Source organism: Protopterus annectens, chromosome 1.part0 (assembly GCF_019279795.1).
Source record: "Protopterus annectens isolate FY-2018-M chromosome 1.part0, PAN1.0, whole genome shotgun sequence".
NCBI classification, from domain to species: domain Eukaryota; kingdom Metazoa; phylum Chordata; order Ceratodontiformes; family Protopteridae; genus Protopterus; species Protopterus annectens.
This window is the reverse complement of record NC_056725.1, coordinates 1,381,499,933-1,381,521,503: the sequence shown is the minus strand read 5'-3', so window position 1 is coordinate 1,381,521,503 and position 21,571 is coordinate 1,381,499,933. Positions and strand designations below refer to the sequence as shown.

Below are 21,571 nucleotides of genomic sequence, written 5' to 3'. Positions count from 1 at the left end.
AAAAGAAAATGTGTTATGGCCTGACTCAAGAATTTGTCTGTCTTTTACTTTTTCTTCAATGTCCCACTCATTAACCTTAGAAACTATGTACAAGCAAATGACGGTGAATCTTTCTGTGGGTAGCAGGGCAAGGTTTACATTCTCCGATGCCCTTCCATCCATTAGAGATTACTTGTATTACTCATTTGCTACAGGTTCGTCTTACTCTTCCACAATGCTACATGTCAGCTTTGTAAACTTGTTTATATTAGGTCACAGCACTAGATTCATTGTTAGTAGCTGTCCAAGAAAGGAAGATTGCAGCAGCTAGGTTACCTGCCCCCCCACCCCACCTCATTACAAGTCTGGTTGCTTCTGCTTCTAGGTTCATAATTGTTGCACAGTTTTCATTAACTCAGTTTTATGTATAGCTTGCAACAGCTACATTAGATTGAGATCAGTGGCATGAGACTACCATTAGTAAGTACCATAAGTTGTAAAACTAATGAAGGCTTGTGATTTCATTCTGACTTAAGAGCACAGAATAGTCAGAACACTGACATGCTATTACTAAATTCTCTAATGCACCTCTTTCAAGGATTCTCTGTTAAGGAAAGTTATCTCACTAAGCTATGCTTCCTTTTACCATCTTACCACATTTTATTTCGATGGAGTAATACTATGGACAGAGTCATTATCACCACTTACTGAGACACCACTCTCTACCCAAAGCATATTCAGGTTTCTTTTATTGTCTTGCATTTGTTTTCATGTGCTATAGGTTTAGTCTGGCTGAGTCTGTTACTGGTCTTTATTTGATCGATGTTCTACCCTGATAAACAAATTTAAATGACTAAATAATTAAATAAAAAATAGACAGCCTTGGACAATGTTAATTGTAACAAAACTGGCATTCAAGGAGAAGAGAAAGTAGCCTGACCAACTTCTGCACAAAAACACTGCTTTGGAAGGGAAGGATTGGTCATTAATGATAAGTGTCACATAACACAAAAAATAAAGTGTACTACACCATGCAGTGTACTGGAATGCAAGTAAATGAGGCAAATGTATATGTCATAGAACTGAATCTGCACTGACAAAAACGTTTAACTTCCCTTCTATACTGAACAAAAAATGATGAGAAAGGAGTGCTGGATAACAGATCCAGAAAAACTATGCATGTCTACTGAATCTTTCTTTAGAATACGGAATGATGCATTGTGCTTAATGCAGCAGCTGTGAGTATGCAGGTTAATACCATCTAACTGTTTGGTCTTCTACATAGTCCAAAGAGGTTATGTGTAAAGAAACTGAAGTTATAACATGCAGAAGATACATTTTACATATCGATGCTGCAATGAGAAAAGGTGCTTTTATTAGAAGAAATGGATGGTCACATCATCACTGTAGCAGAAGGGCCATGACAAAGAAATAATAGCTAAGTGTCAAAGAATTGAAATGAGTTCATAGCAAGGATAGCTTCACATGGACATGCTATAGTTAGAAAAATAATATTCCATCAAGGGACAGTGTATGATGACAGACCTATTTCGTCTTGGGCCATGAAAACAGAGTTCTGTAGAAGGCTTCAAATACTTGCATTAGGGTGTGCTCAGACAACCGCAGAGAGAGTTATTACTTTAGAACTGTAATTGGTAGAATTTTGCACACCAAAGCAACACTGAGGCATATTGTAGTTGTCTTCCATTAACCAGGTTGTTTTGCTGAACAGAACTCATTTTTATTGGCGATCCATAGAGAAAAGTTTCGAGTCACCAGAAAAAAATTAGTAATATTTTATGTAAAGAATAAAGGGCAAAGAAAAGTGAAATAATGCATTAAAAAAAGCTGAGTCCTCCAGAGCTAACATTTATTGACTAGAGGTACAACATAAATAGTATAAATGTCAGCAGCTCTCTAATACTTTATAAATGTGTTATTATTAAGATCTGTAATCTATAGTATAGCTGTTTATTTATGTTTAACATTTCTTCTGACAGCAAAAAGCTCATTAAAGCGCTCACCTGGGAGCAAAGAAAAATGACACTTGATGCAAAGTTTATATAGTGAAGAAAATGAGGTAACACGGTAAAAAAAGGCTAACAACCCATACAGTACTAAAAGTGACAGCCTGTGAAACAGCAAGATAAATACTGTAAAAGCTAAATGTGTCTCATGGCTTATAAACAAGTGATTTTGTAACAGAGCATGCAGAACTCAGATGAAAATCAAGACAAAGAGATACATTTGAATGTCACAGAGCAAAAACAGCATTAGTCACAAAATATTTTTGTCTCTTCAAGTACAAATATTTTACAATATCTATTAAATATGAAGTAAAAAAAGAACACAAATGCAGTGTTAAGTTGCTGCTTTGTATACATGAAAACTTGAGTCTTTCGATTGTTTTTTTTTGCTCCATATTTATTTAATAAACATCATTGTTTGCTGGGTACTTCACTGCTGCATTAGTGTAATAATTCTGCTCATGCTGCCTTTGATCTGAGTGTCCCTAGTTTTTCACATACTAGAAGAACTTAAGATACATCCATTCATAGCACTATATGCAAATGATTCCACTATCATATTTTATACAGAGAGCTGAGTAGGAGATTGGAAAGGATTGTAAGGTAACTAAAATACAGAAAGAAAAGAATAATCTGAAGGAAAGCCATAAAGCAACTGTTATCACTGAAAAAATTAACTTGCAGTCACACATAAATACTTAAAATAATTCAGTATTACAGTTCTGACATCACAGAAAAAATGTTTAGTCTAATCTTTCTAGCTTCTAGCTATCCCTAAAAGAAAACACAAGTCTAAGATAACTTACATAAAACAACAGGCAGAGTGTTAATGAGTTGGATGGTCAATCCAAGAATGCTCAATGCCTTCTGATTCTCTCTGTTTAAATTGAAACTGCAGTTCTGATAAACATTACATCATTTCTTTTACACTTTCCTGGTGTTCCCAGGCTAACATTAACTGCATTTACATTCTTAACATCTCCCTTTTGTTATCTTGCAGCCAGTCAGGAACAGAGCAATAAAAATACATTTGCATGATCAAATCTAGCAATTTAACTCTTGGTTAAAACAATAGAAAGAATTTCTTCATCTAGCCTTTTCAGCACCACTGTTTACTTCAAAGGGTCACCACATGCTTTACTTTGGTCAGTAGAGTGCACTTTTGTCACATTTATTTCCAGTTCCACATGTAACAGTATTTCTTTACATTTAAGACAACAAGCATGTAGTTTACATTCATTTTACAAATGACAGAATTATCTGCACACTTCTATCTGGCTAGGCTGGCAGCCTTCACGTTTCTCTACCAGTCTTCACAGCATCTACCAGGAAAAAACTACAACAAGACTGCAGACCCTTGCATCATCTGGGACAAGACTGTGGCTCACCAAACAGGCTGTGGCTTGCTTTTCATCTTGGGATTGCTGCTAATGTTTTGCCTGTGATGAGAGAAGAAGCAAAGGAACATTGTATCCCAGCAGCGTGAAGTTGTAGTGAGATTTGCACTATTAGCAGTCAGGCAGTAGCTATTCACATGAATCCCCTCTTTTCATCATTCTTGACAATCTAATTCTTCGTTTTCAGTAAGCACTGCTTGATTTGTTTGTCACTTCAGAATATCTGCCTAAGTACTTTATCCATAAATCATCAGGGTCTACTTATTAGTTTCCCATTGACTGTTTGGTAGTGGCCTGCATAGACACAAACACCTTAAGTGACATTTTTCCTGTAAAAGCACAACTGAAATTTCACCAATAATCAGTTGCACACAGGACAACTAGTTTGCAGTGACAAGCATTACCCCCCCCCCCCAGAGCTGCAAACTGGATATTACTGACATTGCTTTATATTCTCATTCTAGATATGAACTTTCCCAATCTTTCCATTACCAGCTTGGTGGATATGGGCATCCTAAGGCAATGTAGAAATTGTCTCATGTTTACTGACAACCAGTTAATTCTCAAACAAACTGATATGTTATGTGAGAGATGTATTTACACAATGTCACAGGAGGCAAAAGCTCTCACATAAAAGTACCCTTAATGTCAGTAAGGTTGACAGTAGTACACATGCTGCACCCATCACACACAATTCAAAGCAGACATACAGATCAATATATGCTGAGGCACTTAAATGTAACCTCCTAAGATCTCCAAGACAAAGTACACATAACAAATACCCTCAGCAGCCTTGAATGCACTCTTTCAAAACAACACCCACATCAAAACATACAGCCACATTTCATGGAGCCTTTGCTTCTAAGCCCATAAGGCAAGACACCACACAATCCTACATTCTAGTCACTGGAGACTCCATTGTGAGACACACTGATGTCCTTCTCACTAGGTGGAGTAAGGAGAAAGTCACAGTTGCTTATCAGGGGCTAGGATCTACCAGATTGCACATGTACTCAGGTCATTGGACCACAACGACCAGTATGACTCAGCCATAGTCCATGTAATTGTAAATGACCTAAGATGGACCTCCCTAGACTATATGAAGATAGGCATCATGGAGCACTTGGAATATGTGTCGCAGGCTGGTATGAGCCTAGCATTGAGCAGCATTTTACCTTTGCCAAGAATTATGTCACAATACAAACAAAAGATGACTGACTTTAATAATTGGCTTTGTTTCTGGGGTCATTCTAAGGGGTGCAATATTTGTCAGCATTGAAGGAGATTGTCAACAAACCACACTGCTTTGCCAAGGATGGTCTGTACCTCCCCTCTCTAGCCTTTTGAATATTAGCTAAAACATTGTCTTCCCCCATAGTGCCTTTTTTAGGGAATGCCAAATTGAAAGTACTTCTGACATAGCAAATCAAAACCAAGAAAATCTAAAGGTATTAAGGCTCAATACTAGGAGTATAAACAAAAAACTCTACTCCCTAGAAACTCTCTTCACCCTAGAGAATGCTGACATCTGTGCAGTCACTGAGACGCAGTTTAAAGCCACGTAGAGTACACCGATGGTGCAAGGTAATAATGCCTTCCACACATTGAGACCAGCTGCCACACAGACAAGGACTAAAGATGGAGATGTCTCGATTTACATCAAAAATAAATATACCACAAGGCTGGTCAAACAGGAAAATGCACTTGAGCTTTTCCATGCTCAAATCACCATAAGTAACATTCAATAACACTTCTTGCAAGCTACAGGTCCCACTCTATGACCCAGGAAACCCATACAATGTATTTAAACTTATTGGAAACACTCACTATCCAACTCAATACCATATTCATGGGTGACTTTGATTACCCCACTATTAAATGGGAATTCTAAATAACACCAAATGTACAGGTACAGAGATTTCTGGATTTTGTAAACACAAACTCCCCGGACCAGATTGTCAATACACCATATTGGATCCAGTCCTAATTAATATGGCAGAGTGCTGCACATCCCCTAGTATAATGTCTTCCCTGGTAAGGTCAGACCACAAAATGGTCTCCTTTGAAGTAAAAATAAACCCTGGACCCCCAGCTAACCCTGGAATATTCAGTAACTACTTTAAGTGTAACTTCCTGCTATTAAGTGATAACCTGGCAAAATTTCAAGCCCCCATAAACCCTGAGAACACTGCTGCCTATGCAGAACTGTTCACAGAAACACTATACAAGCATGTTAATGGCTGCATAGAGGCATTTGTTCTCACCAAGTACAGAACTAACTTAAAAAAGCCACCCTGTTGGAATCCCAATATCAATAGGCTGTACAACAGAAGGAAGAAAATCATGACAAAAATGAGGAGGTGCAGCACCCCACATGATAAAAACACTCTCATAAAGTCTACCAAAGCCACAATTGAGGTAAATGTGGCCTCTCATGTGAAGGACAGCCACAAAACATTCTTTAGCTATGTCCAAAACTTCAAAGGTAATACACAATTGTGTGCAGAGCTCATTGTAAATGGAGCTACCTATAATGAGCCAGCTTACTGCAGAAAGTCTAATACAGGTTACATCACAGCATGATAAAGCAATGAGTCCCCAAAGTAAGGAGAAACAGGAGGAGCAGGAGACCTGTGAAGAAGAAATGTGGACATGGGAAGAAAAAGAGATTTAATATGGTGTAATATTTATGCAAATGAGAAAGCAAAACTAATCAATACAAAAAGAGCAGCACCCAAGATATTTGAAGAGAAATACAGGCAAAGGCATCCGTGGATGGAAAATTTTACAGTACAAAAAATAAGAAAACAAAGAGGAAAAGTAGAAAAGAGAGTTAGTAATGGAGAAGCTAAAGAAATAGAAACTGAGGTTATGGAGTACCTGCAAAGTGAAAGGATATAGTGTAGAAAATCTAACTCAGATATCATCACAGCAGGATAAAGCAATGATTCCCCAAATTAAGGGCAAACAAGTGGAGTGGGAAACATCTGATCAGTTGCCGTATGAAGACATTTTGGAGCCTTTCATAGAAAACCAGTACAAAAGTTCAGTTGGAGTTGCACAGTAAAAGAAAGAACAGAAAACTGCGGCAACTCTAACGCAGTCAATGTTGTGGAATGCTAAGCCAGTGAGCTCCCACATGAAAGAGCAATGGATGACACAGGATGAAACTGAAGAGACTGTGGCACAGGAAGATGCTCTGAACTTTCTATAGGATGCCTACAGGAAAGGGAAAACAAAGAATGTGACCTCAGTTTAGAACAAAATGATCTAAGAGAAGAGTTGCTTGATTTAATAGAAATGGATAGATATTTTAAGTTCAATGAAAGAAACAGACTACAGAAAGTCAATAAAAACCCCAAAAGTTAGAAGTTTGATAAAACAAATGAACACAGTAATTAAGATTGTCCATAGGGATTCATGTGATATAACCTAAGTAAATATGATATATTACTGTGCAGCTAAATTAATAACAGATAAAGTCTTACCAACAAAACATGGGGTAGTAAGGGAAAGGAAGGGGAGAAATGAAATGCCATCATGGAAGTATCAAACAGAGAAAACTATAAAGCAATTAAGACAAGATGTGTCACTGTTAGAGGAGTATAGAAGAGGGAACAGATCAACAAATATACTCAGAAAGATAGACACGATAAAAGCAATATGCAGTATCAGAACAGATCAGGATCTATCAAGCACTATCACAAATAATAAACTAAAAATATCAGCACAGGTAGAAAAACCTAGAAAATATGCAGATAAATATAAAGGAAAAGTGCAAAATAAGCAATTTATTGATGACTCAAAAAAGTTTTATAGAGAATTGGGAAACAAGGCAAAAGGAACTGAAACACCACCAAAAAAAGAAGAAATAGATACATTTTGGAGAAATATCTATGAAGATCCTATGGAACATAACAAATATGCTAAATGGACAGAAGAAGTAAAAGAAAGAATAAGAAGTTTATACATATATATATATATATATATATATATATATATATATATGCTATGACATGGGATGAAGTAACAGCCAGAGAGAGTGAAACAAAGTTAAGAAAAGCTCCTAATTGGAAAACCGCAGGCCCAGATGCAGTACCTAACTTCTGTCTAAATGTATTAACATCCTTACATGAAGATTTAGCCACGAGTAAGAACTATTTATATGTGCACCCCAAACAGACATCAGCCTGGATAACAACAGGAAAAGCAATACTCCTACTTAAGAGTGAACCTGCAAGCTATCCTAAAAAGTATAGACCAATAACATGCCTTCTGATGACATACAAACTATACACTGGAATTAATGCAAGCAGAGTTTATAGTCATTTAGAAGAAAACTCATTGATGGCAAAATAACAAAATGGTAATAAAAGAAAGTCATATGGAACAAAGGATCATTTTCTCTTAAATAAAGTCATAATGGAGAACTGTAAAAAGGGGAAGAATCTAAGTATGGCATGGATAGACTACAAAACAGCATCTGACATTATCCAATATTCATGGATAAAGAGTACTTAAAATATATATACGATACACCCTACACTGATTGATTACATTACAGTGACCATGAAACAGTGGCAAACCACTTTGTAGTTAAACCATGATAAAGGACAGATTATTATTCCAGAGATAAAAACTCAAAGGAGAGTATTCCATGGTGACTCTCTGTCACTGCTGCTCTTTTATCTTAACCTTAACCCATTTAGCTGTCTAATTAACAGATTAGGTCATGGCTACAATTTGTCTCCCAGGAAGCAACAAAGTGTAAAGACTTCTCATCTTCTTTTTGTAGATGATTTAAAATGTATAGTTCATCAGATGATGAACAAAAAGTACTACTGCAAGTGGTCAAACCTTTTTCAGATGATATAAGAATGAATGTCATTTGGTCTTGATAAATGTGCAAAAGCAACCTTTAAAGCAGAAAAGCTGCAGCACCAAGAAAACCTCAGTTTGGGACAGGAATGTGATATAAATGAACTTGAGCAAGAGGGAGTGTATAAATATTTGGGAACTGATGAAGAATCAACAATAAAACATAAGTAAATGTGAATAAAATGTAGTAGGGAATATTTTAGAAGACTAAAATTAATACTGAAAACAGCATTGACATCTAGGAACAAAGTCCAAGCTATACAGTATAAGCCAATTTGCTCTTCCTGTCATAACTTTCAGTTTTGGAGTGATTGAGTGGCCCTAAAAGGTGTTGGATAGGTCGGACTGGAAAACAGGAAGGATGCTTCATGCTAATCAAATGATTTATAAAAATCAGTGTAGGCCAAGACTATATATTCCCCTTTCTGAAGGAGGTATGGGCCTCCTCGAAACTGATTACATGTGTAGGTCTGCAATTTTGGGACTGCGTACAAATCTGCTGACTTCCCAAGATCCAAATGTAGTGAAAGTTTAGAAACATGAGAAGAGTAAGTCTAAGATGACTTCCCTGCTTAGTTTAGCAGAAACATATCAGTGTCAAGTGGGAATGGAAACCAAACCAGAAGCAGATAAAAATCAGGCAGCAACTGAATGTTTCAAAAAACAAAAGAAAGAAAGAATATAAGGTGAATGATCAGATGAGAAGGCACGAAATGTGAAAAATGCATAAATATAGTTGCAAGTACAGAAAAGTCTTGGAATAACCTCATGTTGATTAGGACTGAATGCAGGATTGGTTAAGAAGAGGTGAATTTAAACCAAAAGACAAAAGGTTAATATTGGTGGCCCAAGAAAGTGGACTACATACATGGTGGTTTACAAAATACATTGAACATATGGGAGTAACAGACAAATATAGGTTTTGTAAAACAGAATTGGAAACAGTAGCAGATGGTTGTGATATACTAATGTCAGAAGGACTGTATGCTGAATGGCGTAACAATATGGCAATACCATTGTATTGGGGATTGTGCAAACATTATAATATTGAAATAGCTGAAAAACACTGGAAACATGAGCCACAAAGCATCAAAGAAAAAGATGAAGTTTATATCAAATGGGATCATCCATTACCAACAGTTCAAAAAATAGATGCGAGAAAAACTGATATAGTAGTCCATGAAAAGAAGACAAAAGTAGCATTGATCACTGAAATTGCTACACCCAGTAACTACAGTGTCTTATGTACAGAGGGAAACAAAGTCATAAAATACCAGGATTTGCAGGCAGAAATGAGGTCACTGTAGATGAAAGATACCCAGGCAGTTCCAGTAGTAGGAGCAACTGGTCTTATAAACTGGGCACATTGTGGGTGCTGTGAAGAGCACTTCTCTGTAACAACAAAGATTGAAACAATTCTAATTTCATGAAATTTAATCATACTTTGACTTAGGAACTGGGTCCATTCCTGACATGGTATTAGAAACCCACAAGGCTTGGAGAAATGAAAAAAAAAAACAGAAGATATAGCAAACCTACTGGCCAACAAATTCACCTTCAGCCTTACCCCTCCCTCCACCTCAACCTTCCCTCAGAAGATACCATCAAATATAACTCCCTCTGCTATCACTATGGAACAAGTCCTTAATGCTTTTTCTAAGGCTAAGAGCACTGCATTATTGGGCCCAGACAATATCCCAGGATACCCTCTAAATAGCATGAAACATGACCTATCAAGTCCTCTGGAATTGATATTTAACTAAAGCATCCAAACAGGCTTCATGCCTCCTGAATGAAGCACTGCAACAGTCATCCCTGTGCACATAGGTGGTCCATCTACAGACCCAGAAAACTACAGACCCATAAGTCTCACTAGTCTCATATGTAAAGCCATGGAAAGAATTATCATGGAAATAATCAATAGTGATATAGCAAACCTCCAGACACTGGACCCAACCCAGTTTGGTTTCATCAAAGGCAGGTCATGCCGACTCAACCTAGTGTACTTCTTTGAGAAGGTTATCAAAGCAATGGACGAGGGCAAAATGATTCACACTGTCTACATTGACTTGGCTAAGGCATGTAACACAATATCCCTCTGAGACATGGTTGACAAACTCAAGAGGTTAGGTACAAAACCTTATGTCACCTGGTGGATAGCCAACTGGCTCATGTACTGGGCCCAGGAAGTTATAATTGAGGAGTCATCTCTACAAAGAGGCCAGTCACAGGTGGAGTCCCTCAGGGATCACCGAAGTCAAGGCCAATGTCAATGGCCTCTGGCTGACTAAATTTGCAGATGACTGCAAATTAGGAGCTGTCATTGAATCCCACACGGACACAAATGTTCTACAGGAAGGGCTGACACAGACATACAACTAGTAGCAGAGCCATGGAATAAAACTAAATGCCAGGAAATGCATAATAGTATCCTTTGAGAAATCATCTACCACTGATAACTATCATATTGATGACACACCTCTAGAGTTGACCCATTAGTCAGGGACTTAAGGACACAGTCAGACAGTAATCTAGTCTTTGACCATCACTCGTCTATAGTAGTGAGGAAATAATTATATATGGCGCAACTTATAAACAAAGGTATGTCATCTAAGTCCAAGGAAGTCATTGTTCCACTGTATTCTGCATCCAGCAGACCTATCACTGAGCATAATGCCCCCTTTGGCATATACCTAACCAGGCATATGCAACAACTGGAATGTTCACAGAGGTTCCTAACTAAAAAAATACAGGGCATAAGTAACATGTCCTATCCAGACCGCCTCAAGTCCTTATCCCTGTATTCTGTCTCCTATAGGCTTTTGAGGGGAGATATACGCCTGGCATATAGGGCATTGTCAGACTCCACTCTGATAGACCTACTGCTTATCAAAACAAAACACCAGAATTAACCATTCTAAAGACTTAAACCTTGCCTGTGATATAAATAGGACCTGCTGGAGAGACAAGTATGTATCCCAGAGACTACCCCATCTCTGGAACAGGCTCCCCATCCTTATGAAGCAGAGTTCCTCCCTAAACAAATTCAAGTGTTACTTGGACTTGGATGGGGAACAGGAAATTCATCCCTGGATTTGCACCCATGTCTCTAAAGGACACAGGCAGCCTGTAAATGGTTCATCTCCTAGCCCCTGCTTACACTTATCAAGGGTACCAGAACTTGTCAGAGATTTGGGATGCATGGCTAGGCTTAAAAAGGCCCTTGTGGTTGTTAGCCTAGTAAACACCTATGAACCTATAGCCAGGGCTTCATCCCTCTAAATCATGGAAGTAATTTCATAAAGTTCATTTTCATAGACAGCATTTAGAAAATCTAAACCCAAAATACTGAAAACTGACAAAATTAAAAACATTTGCCAGATTAGATATAGATTAATGTAATGTGAACAACCATCAATAACGTTGTCAATAACTTTAAACCAATCTATCAGAATGCATATTTTAGGGTCCTAAAAATTATCTAAGGCACTATCAGTATGCAGTTATATATCAACGAGTCATTTCATAGATACTGCATAATAAAGCTGAGTGATTCATTTGTGTGTGAATGTATACAGAATAAGTTGGACACCCAGGTTTGAATGTGTACAGAATGGAAGTGTGAGTACAAAGGGTTGTGAGGTTGAAGGTAGAGACTTGGGAATGGAATAGGGATAGTGTTAATACATAATGTAATGGGCAACTAGGGGATCTGGAAGGTTGTAAGTTAGTATTTGCTTGTGAGATGGTTTCATGGGAATACAGTACCATTGTGGTGGCTTGTATCTTTTAAGTGTACAGATGTTGGAAATAGCTATCTATAATTGATGACAAGGGGACAGCTTTGGTCCCATTAAGAATGGATTAGGCTTGATAGCCTTACATTGTTGTGTATGCTGTAGCCCGAGTGATGCATTATTATAAGTTTTACATTTCTGCATAAAACATTGAATGGTTTTGCTTGTCTTGGTTTCAGTCATCATAGTCTGCTCTTTTTAAGAGGTATTTCCATATGCATGTAGCTCATACACAACCAAGGATCCACCTTTCTACTGAAAGAACAAGATGTTGCTAGATAATTCATGAGGATAAGGGCAACAGATGGCATGATAAAAAGGTGGGCCTCTAATATTAAGAAACGCCTAGCCATTTGTTGAAACTCCTGTAGAATTGAAGGCAGTAATTATGAGCACATATGTCAAGTCACAGTCAGCCCATGAAACTCTAGGTGGTACTAATTACTGAGATGGATGAAATGTGAATCTGCAGTAGGTAGGTCTGATGTGGGAACATGAGGGATAATGGCACGTGGTTTTTCAGTTCAGGGCAGTAAAAATATTACTTTTGTTAATTTCAAAACTTGGGGTGATGGTTAACTGGCATCTATAAATGTCTGGACCTGTAAGACAATTAGGCACTTTCTAGTGTCATTGAACCAAGGTGTTTTATCTGACTTGGGGAAAATAAAACTTTCAAAAGGACAATTTTCTGTATTTCAAGTATGGAGAAGTGGCCAATGAAACAGTGTCTAGGGCGCAAAAGAGAGAATGCTAAAACTTTTTTTTGTTTATGTTTGTGAGTTTGGATTGAAGTTAGCAGCTATTAGAAATGCAGAAAGAATATAAAAAAAATAACCACATTGTCTTAAAGTGATATCACTGTTGATGTTGTTAAATGTTTTTTCTTTTTCATTACAGTGTCATAAAGTGTTTAGAAATGAATGTGGGTTTGAAATACTAAATGATTATGTGTGTAACGAATGAGCATCAGATTTATGTAGCAGAACTGTTTTCATTTTCTACCGGGCTTCACACCAAGTGATGACTATAATACAACATCATTTCTGTACTGTATTGCCTTTCTGTGTCCGCTAATGTGCTTCATTCAGCTTTATAATGCCTGGTTAAAAACTAATCAAAACCAGCAAGGCCTTATCTCAGATAAAGTGAGATATCTGCTGATGTATCTTGAACTCATAGTCAGACACGATCATTTGCCTGAATTTTGAACAATAGGGACACCTCTCAAACAGCAAATTAACCATTTACTCATCCTGACCTTACAGGTTGGTACAACCGTTTATACATAAACTTCACTCTGCGAAGGCACATCTTCTTCTTCCTCCTTCAGACCTATTTTCCTGCCACTCTGATGGTCATGCTGTCCTGGGTCTCCTTCTGGATTGACCGAAGAGCTGTGCCTGCAAGGGTATCACTTGGTAAGATTGAATGGAAAAATGAAAACAATATATATAATAGGTTGGTAGTGTATGTGTTTTGTAACATTTGAAGTGCCATTAAATTTAAACAGATTTTGTAGAAATAGAATTTGTTTAACACAAGGTCGTCATCCAAACTCAAGAACATCATTTCACTTAACAGGGCAACATCAGACAAAATGTAATCATATTGCAAGTATAAAGAGAAGCAGTACATAAAGACTAATGCTGAAATATGTGACATATTATTTTCTTAATATTTAATCAGGGTGCTGCACAGCTGAAGAACTCTGTGCTTATTGCTGTGGTTTTTAGAAAACTGCCCTACTGCATCACCTGTAATATGCTTCTTTCCCAACTCACCTATATAACTGCAGTCTGCCTTCTGCAACCTCTTACCATCTTTACCTGTCAGTCCATGACCCAGGACTGAGGCTGGGAGAAAAGAAGAACCCTTCTGTGTGGTATTGATCCTTGGTTCTCCGTTGGTCTGATTTTGGCAGTGTCACTTGGAGGAAGTCCTTCAACTGTAACCTGTCATCTTGGTCCACTCTCCCTTTTTCTTCCTTTTAACTGATGTCAGAGATGGATTGTTCTTATGACAGGTTCTTGTCCCATACACCTAAAGTGCATGATACCTATTAGACAAATATCATATTTTACACCTTACATTTGAATAGTGGGCAACTGCTATAGTCTGTATGAAATCATATTCCTCTTATCAAGGTACCACAGCTGAGCTGCAGATGTTCATCCTTTCTCCCTGGCTAGGTGTTTTTTGTCTTTAAATGTATTCTTAGATGCAGGTCACTTGAAACACAATCTGGTATGTCTTTCTTCTGCCCCATCAGACTGTTTACGTTATGTGTTACTGATTTATTTTACAAGAACAGTGTAGCGTGTGTTTTATAAAAGTGAAAAGTCAATTAACCGCTCAACAGTGGAAAAGCATTCCTTGATTTTTCTTTTTACACACACACACAGACACACGCACACGCACACACACACACACACACACACACACACACACACACCGATTTGACCAGCCTTTCATGTTACTTTCTTATACTTCTTCATCTGATATGACTACTTCAGATCCCAGTCCTTTTTCAGTTCTCCTACCCATTCCTCCCCTGGAGATACTCATTTATTTTAGTACAAAGGGGAGGAAAAAACACTGGGGACCCTTTTTAGTCAAGACTTATTGACACAAGGGAAATAAGAGCAGATATTAGGTTACATTAAATTTAAATACATATACAAAATACAGTCACGTGGTTTAATGCACACAACCATATACAAGATAATACTGATTATTACTCAAGGCAATATATCCTCTGTGTTATGCAAATCCTGCAGGGTTATTCTAAGCAGCTAGGATGTTTGGGTTACTCTGTAGTAAGTCTACTATACTTGCAGTCACTTTACTGCTGTAGTGATGTAATTTAAGTGATATTTGAAGGAGGAAAGTCTGGTGAGAATATCTCTCAACTGTCCTGTTTTTGCTAGAAAATACAGATTTTGAAATGAAAATAAAATGGCGTCACAAAATTCTAAGTGGCCCCTTTAAATTATAATTTCTGGAGTTTAGTTTGCCCTTGCTAGCTGTTGCATCATCAGTCTATGCTATCATAGATACTGGCAACAGAAAAATGCCAGTAGTGCCAAATTCTCAACTCTGTGCAAGGTGGATGAACTCAAAACTTGATTGCAGCACCACATAAGCCCCAGAATTCAATAAACTCTGTGTAGGCTTCATGCAGAGTCTACACGGAGTTTACATGTCAGTGCAATGATGCGTGGTAGCAAGTAATGCATATTAGTGAGGTGCTAGGTTTTGTGGTTGGCAACAGTATTGCCAGACAGGAAACTGTGTAATCAAATGCGGATATGCATTCCATGTAAGACAGAGCACCTATGGTCCATGGATTTGTGCAGAATGCCACAATGACCACCAGGGTTTCAAAGATAGCTGTGAATCTGTTAGTGCAACATATCTCTACAAAGGCCAACATAATGCAGGGAGATTTAAACACTAATAGGAACATATTTGCCATAGATGTCGCATAGACATGTGGTAGAATGAGACTCAAATATACCTGTCATCCTCTTTGAGCATATGTGGACAAAGACATGCATAATGGAGGGGACAAAGGCCCAGAAATAGGGTCAGATTTTTAATATTGCCCTTCCAAACTTAGAAAGTTGATAGAGTAAATAGGTGGTACATTAGCATGACCTTTCTGAAGAGCATGAAGTTTGAAACTCAAATGTTAGTCATCAGTTTCTGACTTCACTCCACAATAATATGCTAATGATTTGCCAGAAAACAAACATGTTATGAAGAAAATACCACAAATATGAGACAAAAACTGGACATTCTGCACAAATTTGGACAGTTATGAGGTATACACTCAAATGTATGTAATATTGTGTCACATCAGTCCAGAGACCATCCCAGTGATATGGCAGAAAGCTACATATTTGATAAGGAAAACATCTGGGCATCCTGAGGATATCTGGACAGTGGAGAGGTATGAATGTGAAGTATATGCTTCAAACACAGCACAGGACAGTATACCTGCAATGCAGAGTATTGTGCTATCCCATTCCTGGCATTCCGCACTGACGCTGTGTTAATGACCTGTAACAGGACATGGGACTGCCATGTAAACCTATCACTCAGGGGAAGTGTATGTATTGAATAGGGACACACAGATGAATTGCAGGAATGAACACAGGGAAGGATGACAGATAAAACTCAGAGGGTATGTCAATGGAAGATGGTTGTAGCAGCAACACCAAGTGACTGTCACACAAGATGACATAACAATGGGGAGGATGTTTGTGTGAGATAAGCATCCTGACATGAATAATACAGAGGACATATATCAGGGATCTGACATACAATTGGGGTAGGGAGCATATTGTGCATATGCCTGAAAGTAAACTCAGCAGAGTTCTCCACCAAGCTGGCCACAGGTAAAGGATCACAGAAAACATTACAAGAACTATCCACAATCATGAACAATATCAGAATAATACCACCAGTATTCCCATGCCTGTAACATAACATATGTGATGTGGAGTGATAATAGATGACCCTGCACACACACACACACACACACACACACACACACACACACACACACACACACACACACACACACACACACACACACTTGAACAACTATTATGAAACATTCACAGTCTATGAGGGTAACCATGCACACTGTCCTGGTACTTGTAATATCTGCAGGAGTTGTTAGGGGAGACACTGCTATACCTGTATTAACAAATATGGGCAATACAGGCTAGTTGCCTTGTGTGCATCAGATATATATGTGGCACAATCCACACTGTCATGAATGATATACATGCCATTAATGTTGTCAAACACCTATGTATGTAACATGTGCATAAGCAGAACAGGTAGGACACATACTTCTGGAGTAACAACTTAAGTGGTGTTCCACACTATTAGACAGTCATGTATATTCCACAGAAAGGTGACCTAGATATGGCCAATAAGCTGGGTGACAGCTCACTGTGACAAAGTTTGTATACTTTAGTTACACATTACTGGAAGATGTGTAGGGAGGTACATGAAGAAGGTTGCATTGTACACAGTTATTAGTGCGATGAAGGCTGGAAACCATGAAGGTATTATGGCATCTGATGTGAAAGTTCTTTACATACCCAGTATTTAGGTTCATAGGTTCATAGATTAGTACTAAGCTAACTGCCCTTGAGGGCCATTTTAAGCTTAGCCAATTATCCCTTGTGAGACTCAAACCCTGCACCTTGTGTTTGAAAGGCAAACACCTTAACCATTAGGCCACCCTCCCAATTTGTGTTACATTCAAGGGAGTGGTCAGCACTGTGACCACATGCTGGTGGATGTACCATTTACCATCTCCCCGGGACATGGGTCACATACCTATTGGTCTGATTATATGGTGTGATGTTAGCATTATACTTGGGTGGTGTGTTTGTTTCCTGGTTCAACAAATCCCTACACGTTTCTGGCTGTGGAAGCAGATTTTGGTATGTGTTGATACTGTCTGTACTATACTAATATCACAGTTGGAGTCATTGATTGCCCACAATCTGTAGTCCTTCAGACAGCTGTTTGGACACAGCATTTGTATATCATCTGTGATGTCCATCACTTAACTAAAGGGCAGGAAAGGACCTAGCAGACACCCCTGATGTACTGACCTGATCACTGGACCTGACATATAGATCATGTAACACATTTCAACATACTGAATGTGAATGTATATGTCATACACTGGTCTACCCATTTGGTGATATACCTTTTTATGGCCACATATGACAGTGTTGATTGTATACCTCAGTGTGGATTTGTGTCATATGCCTTCACCTGGTCAAGTTCCACAAGATGATACTGTTGTCATCATGCATGCCCTCAATGATCTCTTTGAGGAAATCTATCAGATGTAACATACTTGATGTTAGTATTAACAAATCACACAGATCTGTTGCACACACCTGGAATATTACTAGTGTACATGTAAAAGTGGTCCATGATGACATGTTGGTCTAGCTTACAGTCGAGAAGAGCCAGGATGTCTCTAGACATACATGCATCAGGTGCTGTCCCCCAATTCAAGTGGATGCATGTTGATATACACCCTTGTATGGGAACATAGGCCATGTGGAGGGTATGTTGAACTGTGTATTTAACAGTATAAAGAAGGTGTATGTACTGTCACACCATAGGTGATCTGTGATATTGTCACAGCCCTTTGATTCCATGTGACAGGCCTGGATGAAGGTAAGACAGCGTATGCTACCTGTTGTTATCTGGGCTAGGGTTTTGACACAATCCCTCACATAGGTATTGAGAAAACCTCCAAGCTGGGGATTAACCCTTATGTCAGGTGATGGGTAACCAATTGGCTCACTAACACAACACATCATGTGAAAGCTGGGGAATCAACCTGTACCAGTACAGCTGTCACCACTGACAAATCCCAGGGATTTTTGCTTGGCCCTTCATGTTTTGAACTCTATTTCTCAACAGTTCAGGCTAAACTATATGGCTTTTGGCTTACCAAGTTTGCTGATTCTTACATATTGTTTGCAATCATTCAGTCCACGAATGGTGATAACATAGTACAGGAGGCATGAACACACACAACTGAATGGTGACAAAGGCACGCAATCTACAAATGCAGAAATGTGTGTTTGTAATGTTGTCCATCTGAAAAGTGGAATTCCATGTTAATTACAGCATTAACAGCAATCTTGCTGTGCAGAAACCTGGTGATGGAAGCACTAGGAGCACATGTAGATAGCACTCTGAACTTTAACCAACAAGTGTCCACATTGGTATTGTAAGACTATGTTGGGCACATCATAAGTCATGCCATCATATTGAGATCTTAGGATTGTATGACAGCACTGTAGTCAAACATCATCACAACACCAATAGAGTATAATGCTCTCCTTTTCATGTACCTCTCCAGACACATGTAGCAGCTGGAGAGACCACAGGGCTTTCTCAGCAAGATAACACAGGCCCTACAAACCATACCATGATGTATGCGGATAGATTAAAAGCCATATCACTGTAATCTTTGTTGTATGGGATGAGGTGACTCTTGCCTGGCCTCCAGGCCAGTCTCTGACCCTGTCCTGGTGGGAGTACTCCATATCCAAAAGTCTGATATAGCTAATGACATCAGCTGTGTCTGTTGAGGAGAATATAACAGTGCCCCACATGCTGGTGTAAAATGCTCTCTGTAATGTCAAACAAAAGCGCACACACACACACACACACACACACACACACACACACACACACACACACACACACACACAGACACACACACCCACACACACATGCACACACACACACACACACACACACACACACACACACACGCACGCATGCACGCACACACACACACACACACACACACACACACACACACACACACACACACACACTTGACTAGAGTGAGAATAGAATCCCTACTTATCTAGGTACATAGACTACAGAATGCAGTACTTTCCACAAGCACCACAACTTAAGTCTGACTTAGAGTGTCTCAGACCACACTTTATGGCTGATGACATCAACAGTGTCTGTTGAGAAGAATATAACAGTATCCCACACGCTGGTGTAAAATGCTCTCTGTAATGTCAAGCAAGAGCTTACACCCAGTTGGCTGCAGTGAGAACAGAACACCTACCTAAGTACATAATCTACAGAAGCCAGTACTTTACACAAGTGCCACAGCACAAGTCTGACTTTTACATGGCTGTAGGTCAACTTATAATAGATGACATCAGCAGTGCATGTTTGCATGTTGGAGAGAAAAAGTTGGGAGGCTTGCATGAAATGGATCTGTAGGCATGTGCAATTATCAAAATACTGTCAATCTATATGATTGGAGTTGTAACTGTAGTGTACACATTTCTGCTCTTCTGGCTAGATACAGACACACATGCACAGTCGACTGCAGTAAGAACAGACCTCCTACCTATTTAAGTACACAGGCTACAGAACACAGTAAGTTATGCAAGCACGACAGGACAAGTCTGACTTTTACAAGACTGCAGGTGAACTTATAGTAGATGACATCAGCAGACCATGTGGGAGACAACATTTTGGCTTCACATGTACATAGGAGGCTAGTAGCTTAATAGCACTACAATGTTTAGAAGCCTAGATGTGTAAAAACACAAATCCCTTGTTGACTGTAGTTGGATGGTTGTTAGCAAAATTATTTTGTGGGCAGCATCAACTGGCCCTGTCCATGAGGGACATAGGTGCCATCCCAGAGGTGACTTTACAATCACTCAACCAGTAGTCAAGGTTGCACTTGAACAGGGTCATTGAGTAGCACTGATTCATCCATAGTGGGAGCCTATTACAAAGGAATGTGAGTAATTAGAGGATATATCTGTCTCCCAGCATGTTCTGTTTATGTCACAGGCTAGGTTGAGAACCCTGGGTCAAGTTATTCTTGTCCCATTTGATTTGCAGATGTGCAGCATTTCCAGTAGGCCAGGGTCTGAGACTGCTCTAAGGGGTAGGAATAGGTAATCTCTCAGCAGCCTACATAATGCTGAGTACAATGACAGGTCTTTCAGTCTTTCAGTGCATGTCATGTTTGGAGGCCCTGGAGTCTGACAGGCACAAACCTGTGTTTTCTCCAATTGCTGCAGGTGTCTGGTGAGGTACAGGCAGAAGGGAGCAGTGTACTCAATTAGTGGTTGGATAAGGGTAGAGTACAACAGACGTATGACCTCCCTGGTCTTGGATGGGATGTCAATATGTATGATGTGCACAATGCAGAATGTGTGTGTCACCACTATGGACACATAGTGATGAAAGTGTAGATTGCTATCAACGTGTGTTCCCAATTCTCACAACACGTGTTTGAGCTTAGAGGGGTGCTATGTATATCGTAATTAGCAGGGGTACTTCATTGCCAAAGGAGACAATGAGCTATTGTATGCTTTAAGGTTCAGTCCATGAGTTTGTGTGTGTCAGCTCCTTCCATAATATGTTACCATAACTGGGTGACTCTTTATTAGTGTGTCCAGTTACCAGTCATCTGCAAACTTGGTAAACCACAGCCCATCTATCATTGCCTACACTTCAGGGAAGTAGTTTGCAAACAGTTGAGGGATCAGCATAGATGAAAAATGGGCATTTTGTAATATTTAGTGTATATAGATCTTGAGCAAAGAAGGTAGAAAGCACTATTAATTGTGGTGCATTAATTGATTGTGCGTATATATATGTATATATATATGTATATATATATATATATATATATATATATATATATATATATATATATATATATGTATGTTTATATATATGTTTATATTTATAATTATATTTTTATTGTTATAGTCATTGTTATTATCATTTACATTGGCTTTAAGTAGATGAGTGGTGGATATTTTTATGTAACTGATGGCATTACATGCAATTTTTAATGTATATAAATAACTTTAGCTTGAAGTTTAATACTAAATAAATAATGTGTAGCGTAGCACTTTAAGGTTCCCTTATTAATGTGAAA

At 38.6% G+C, this 21,571-nt stretch overlaps 1 protein-coding gene across 2 annotated transcripts in view; it reads left to right on the top strand.

The window, feature by feature from the left end:
- The window catches only part of LOC122798246 (gamma-aminobutyric acid receptor subunit rho-2-like), an 817,188-nt gene that overhangs the window by 677,168 nt on the left and 118,449 nt on the right, over nucleotides 1-21,571 (top strand). For both annotated transcript variants that reach the window (XM_044067049.1, XM_044067039.1), the window contains one exon: nucleotides 13,347-13,499. In XM_044067049.1, coding sequence (XP_043922984.1) covers nucleotides 13,347-13,499 — 153 coding nt within the window. The remainder of the gene's footprint in view (nucleotides 1-13,346; nucleotides 13,500-21,571) is intronic.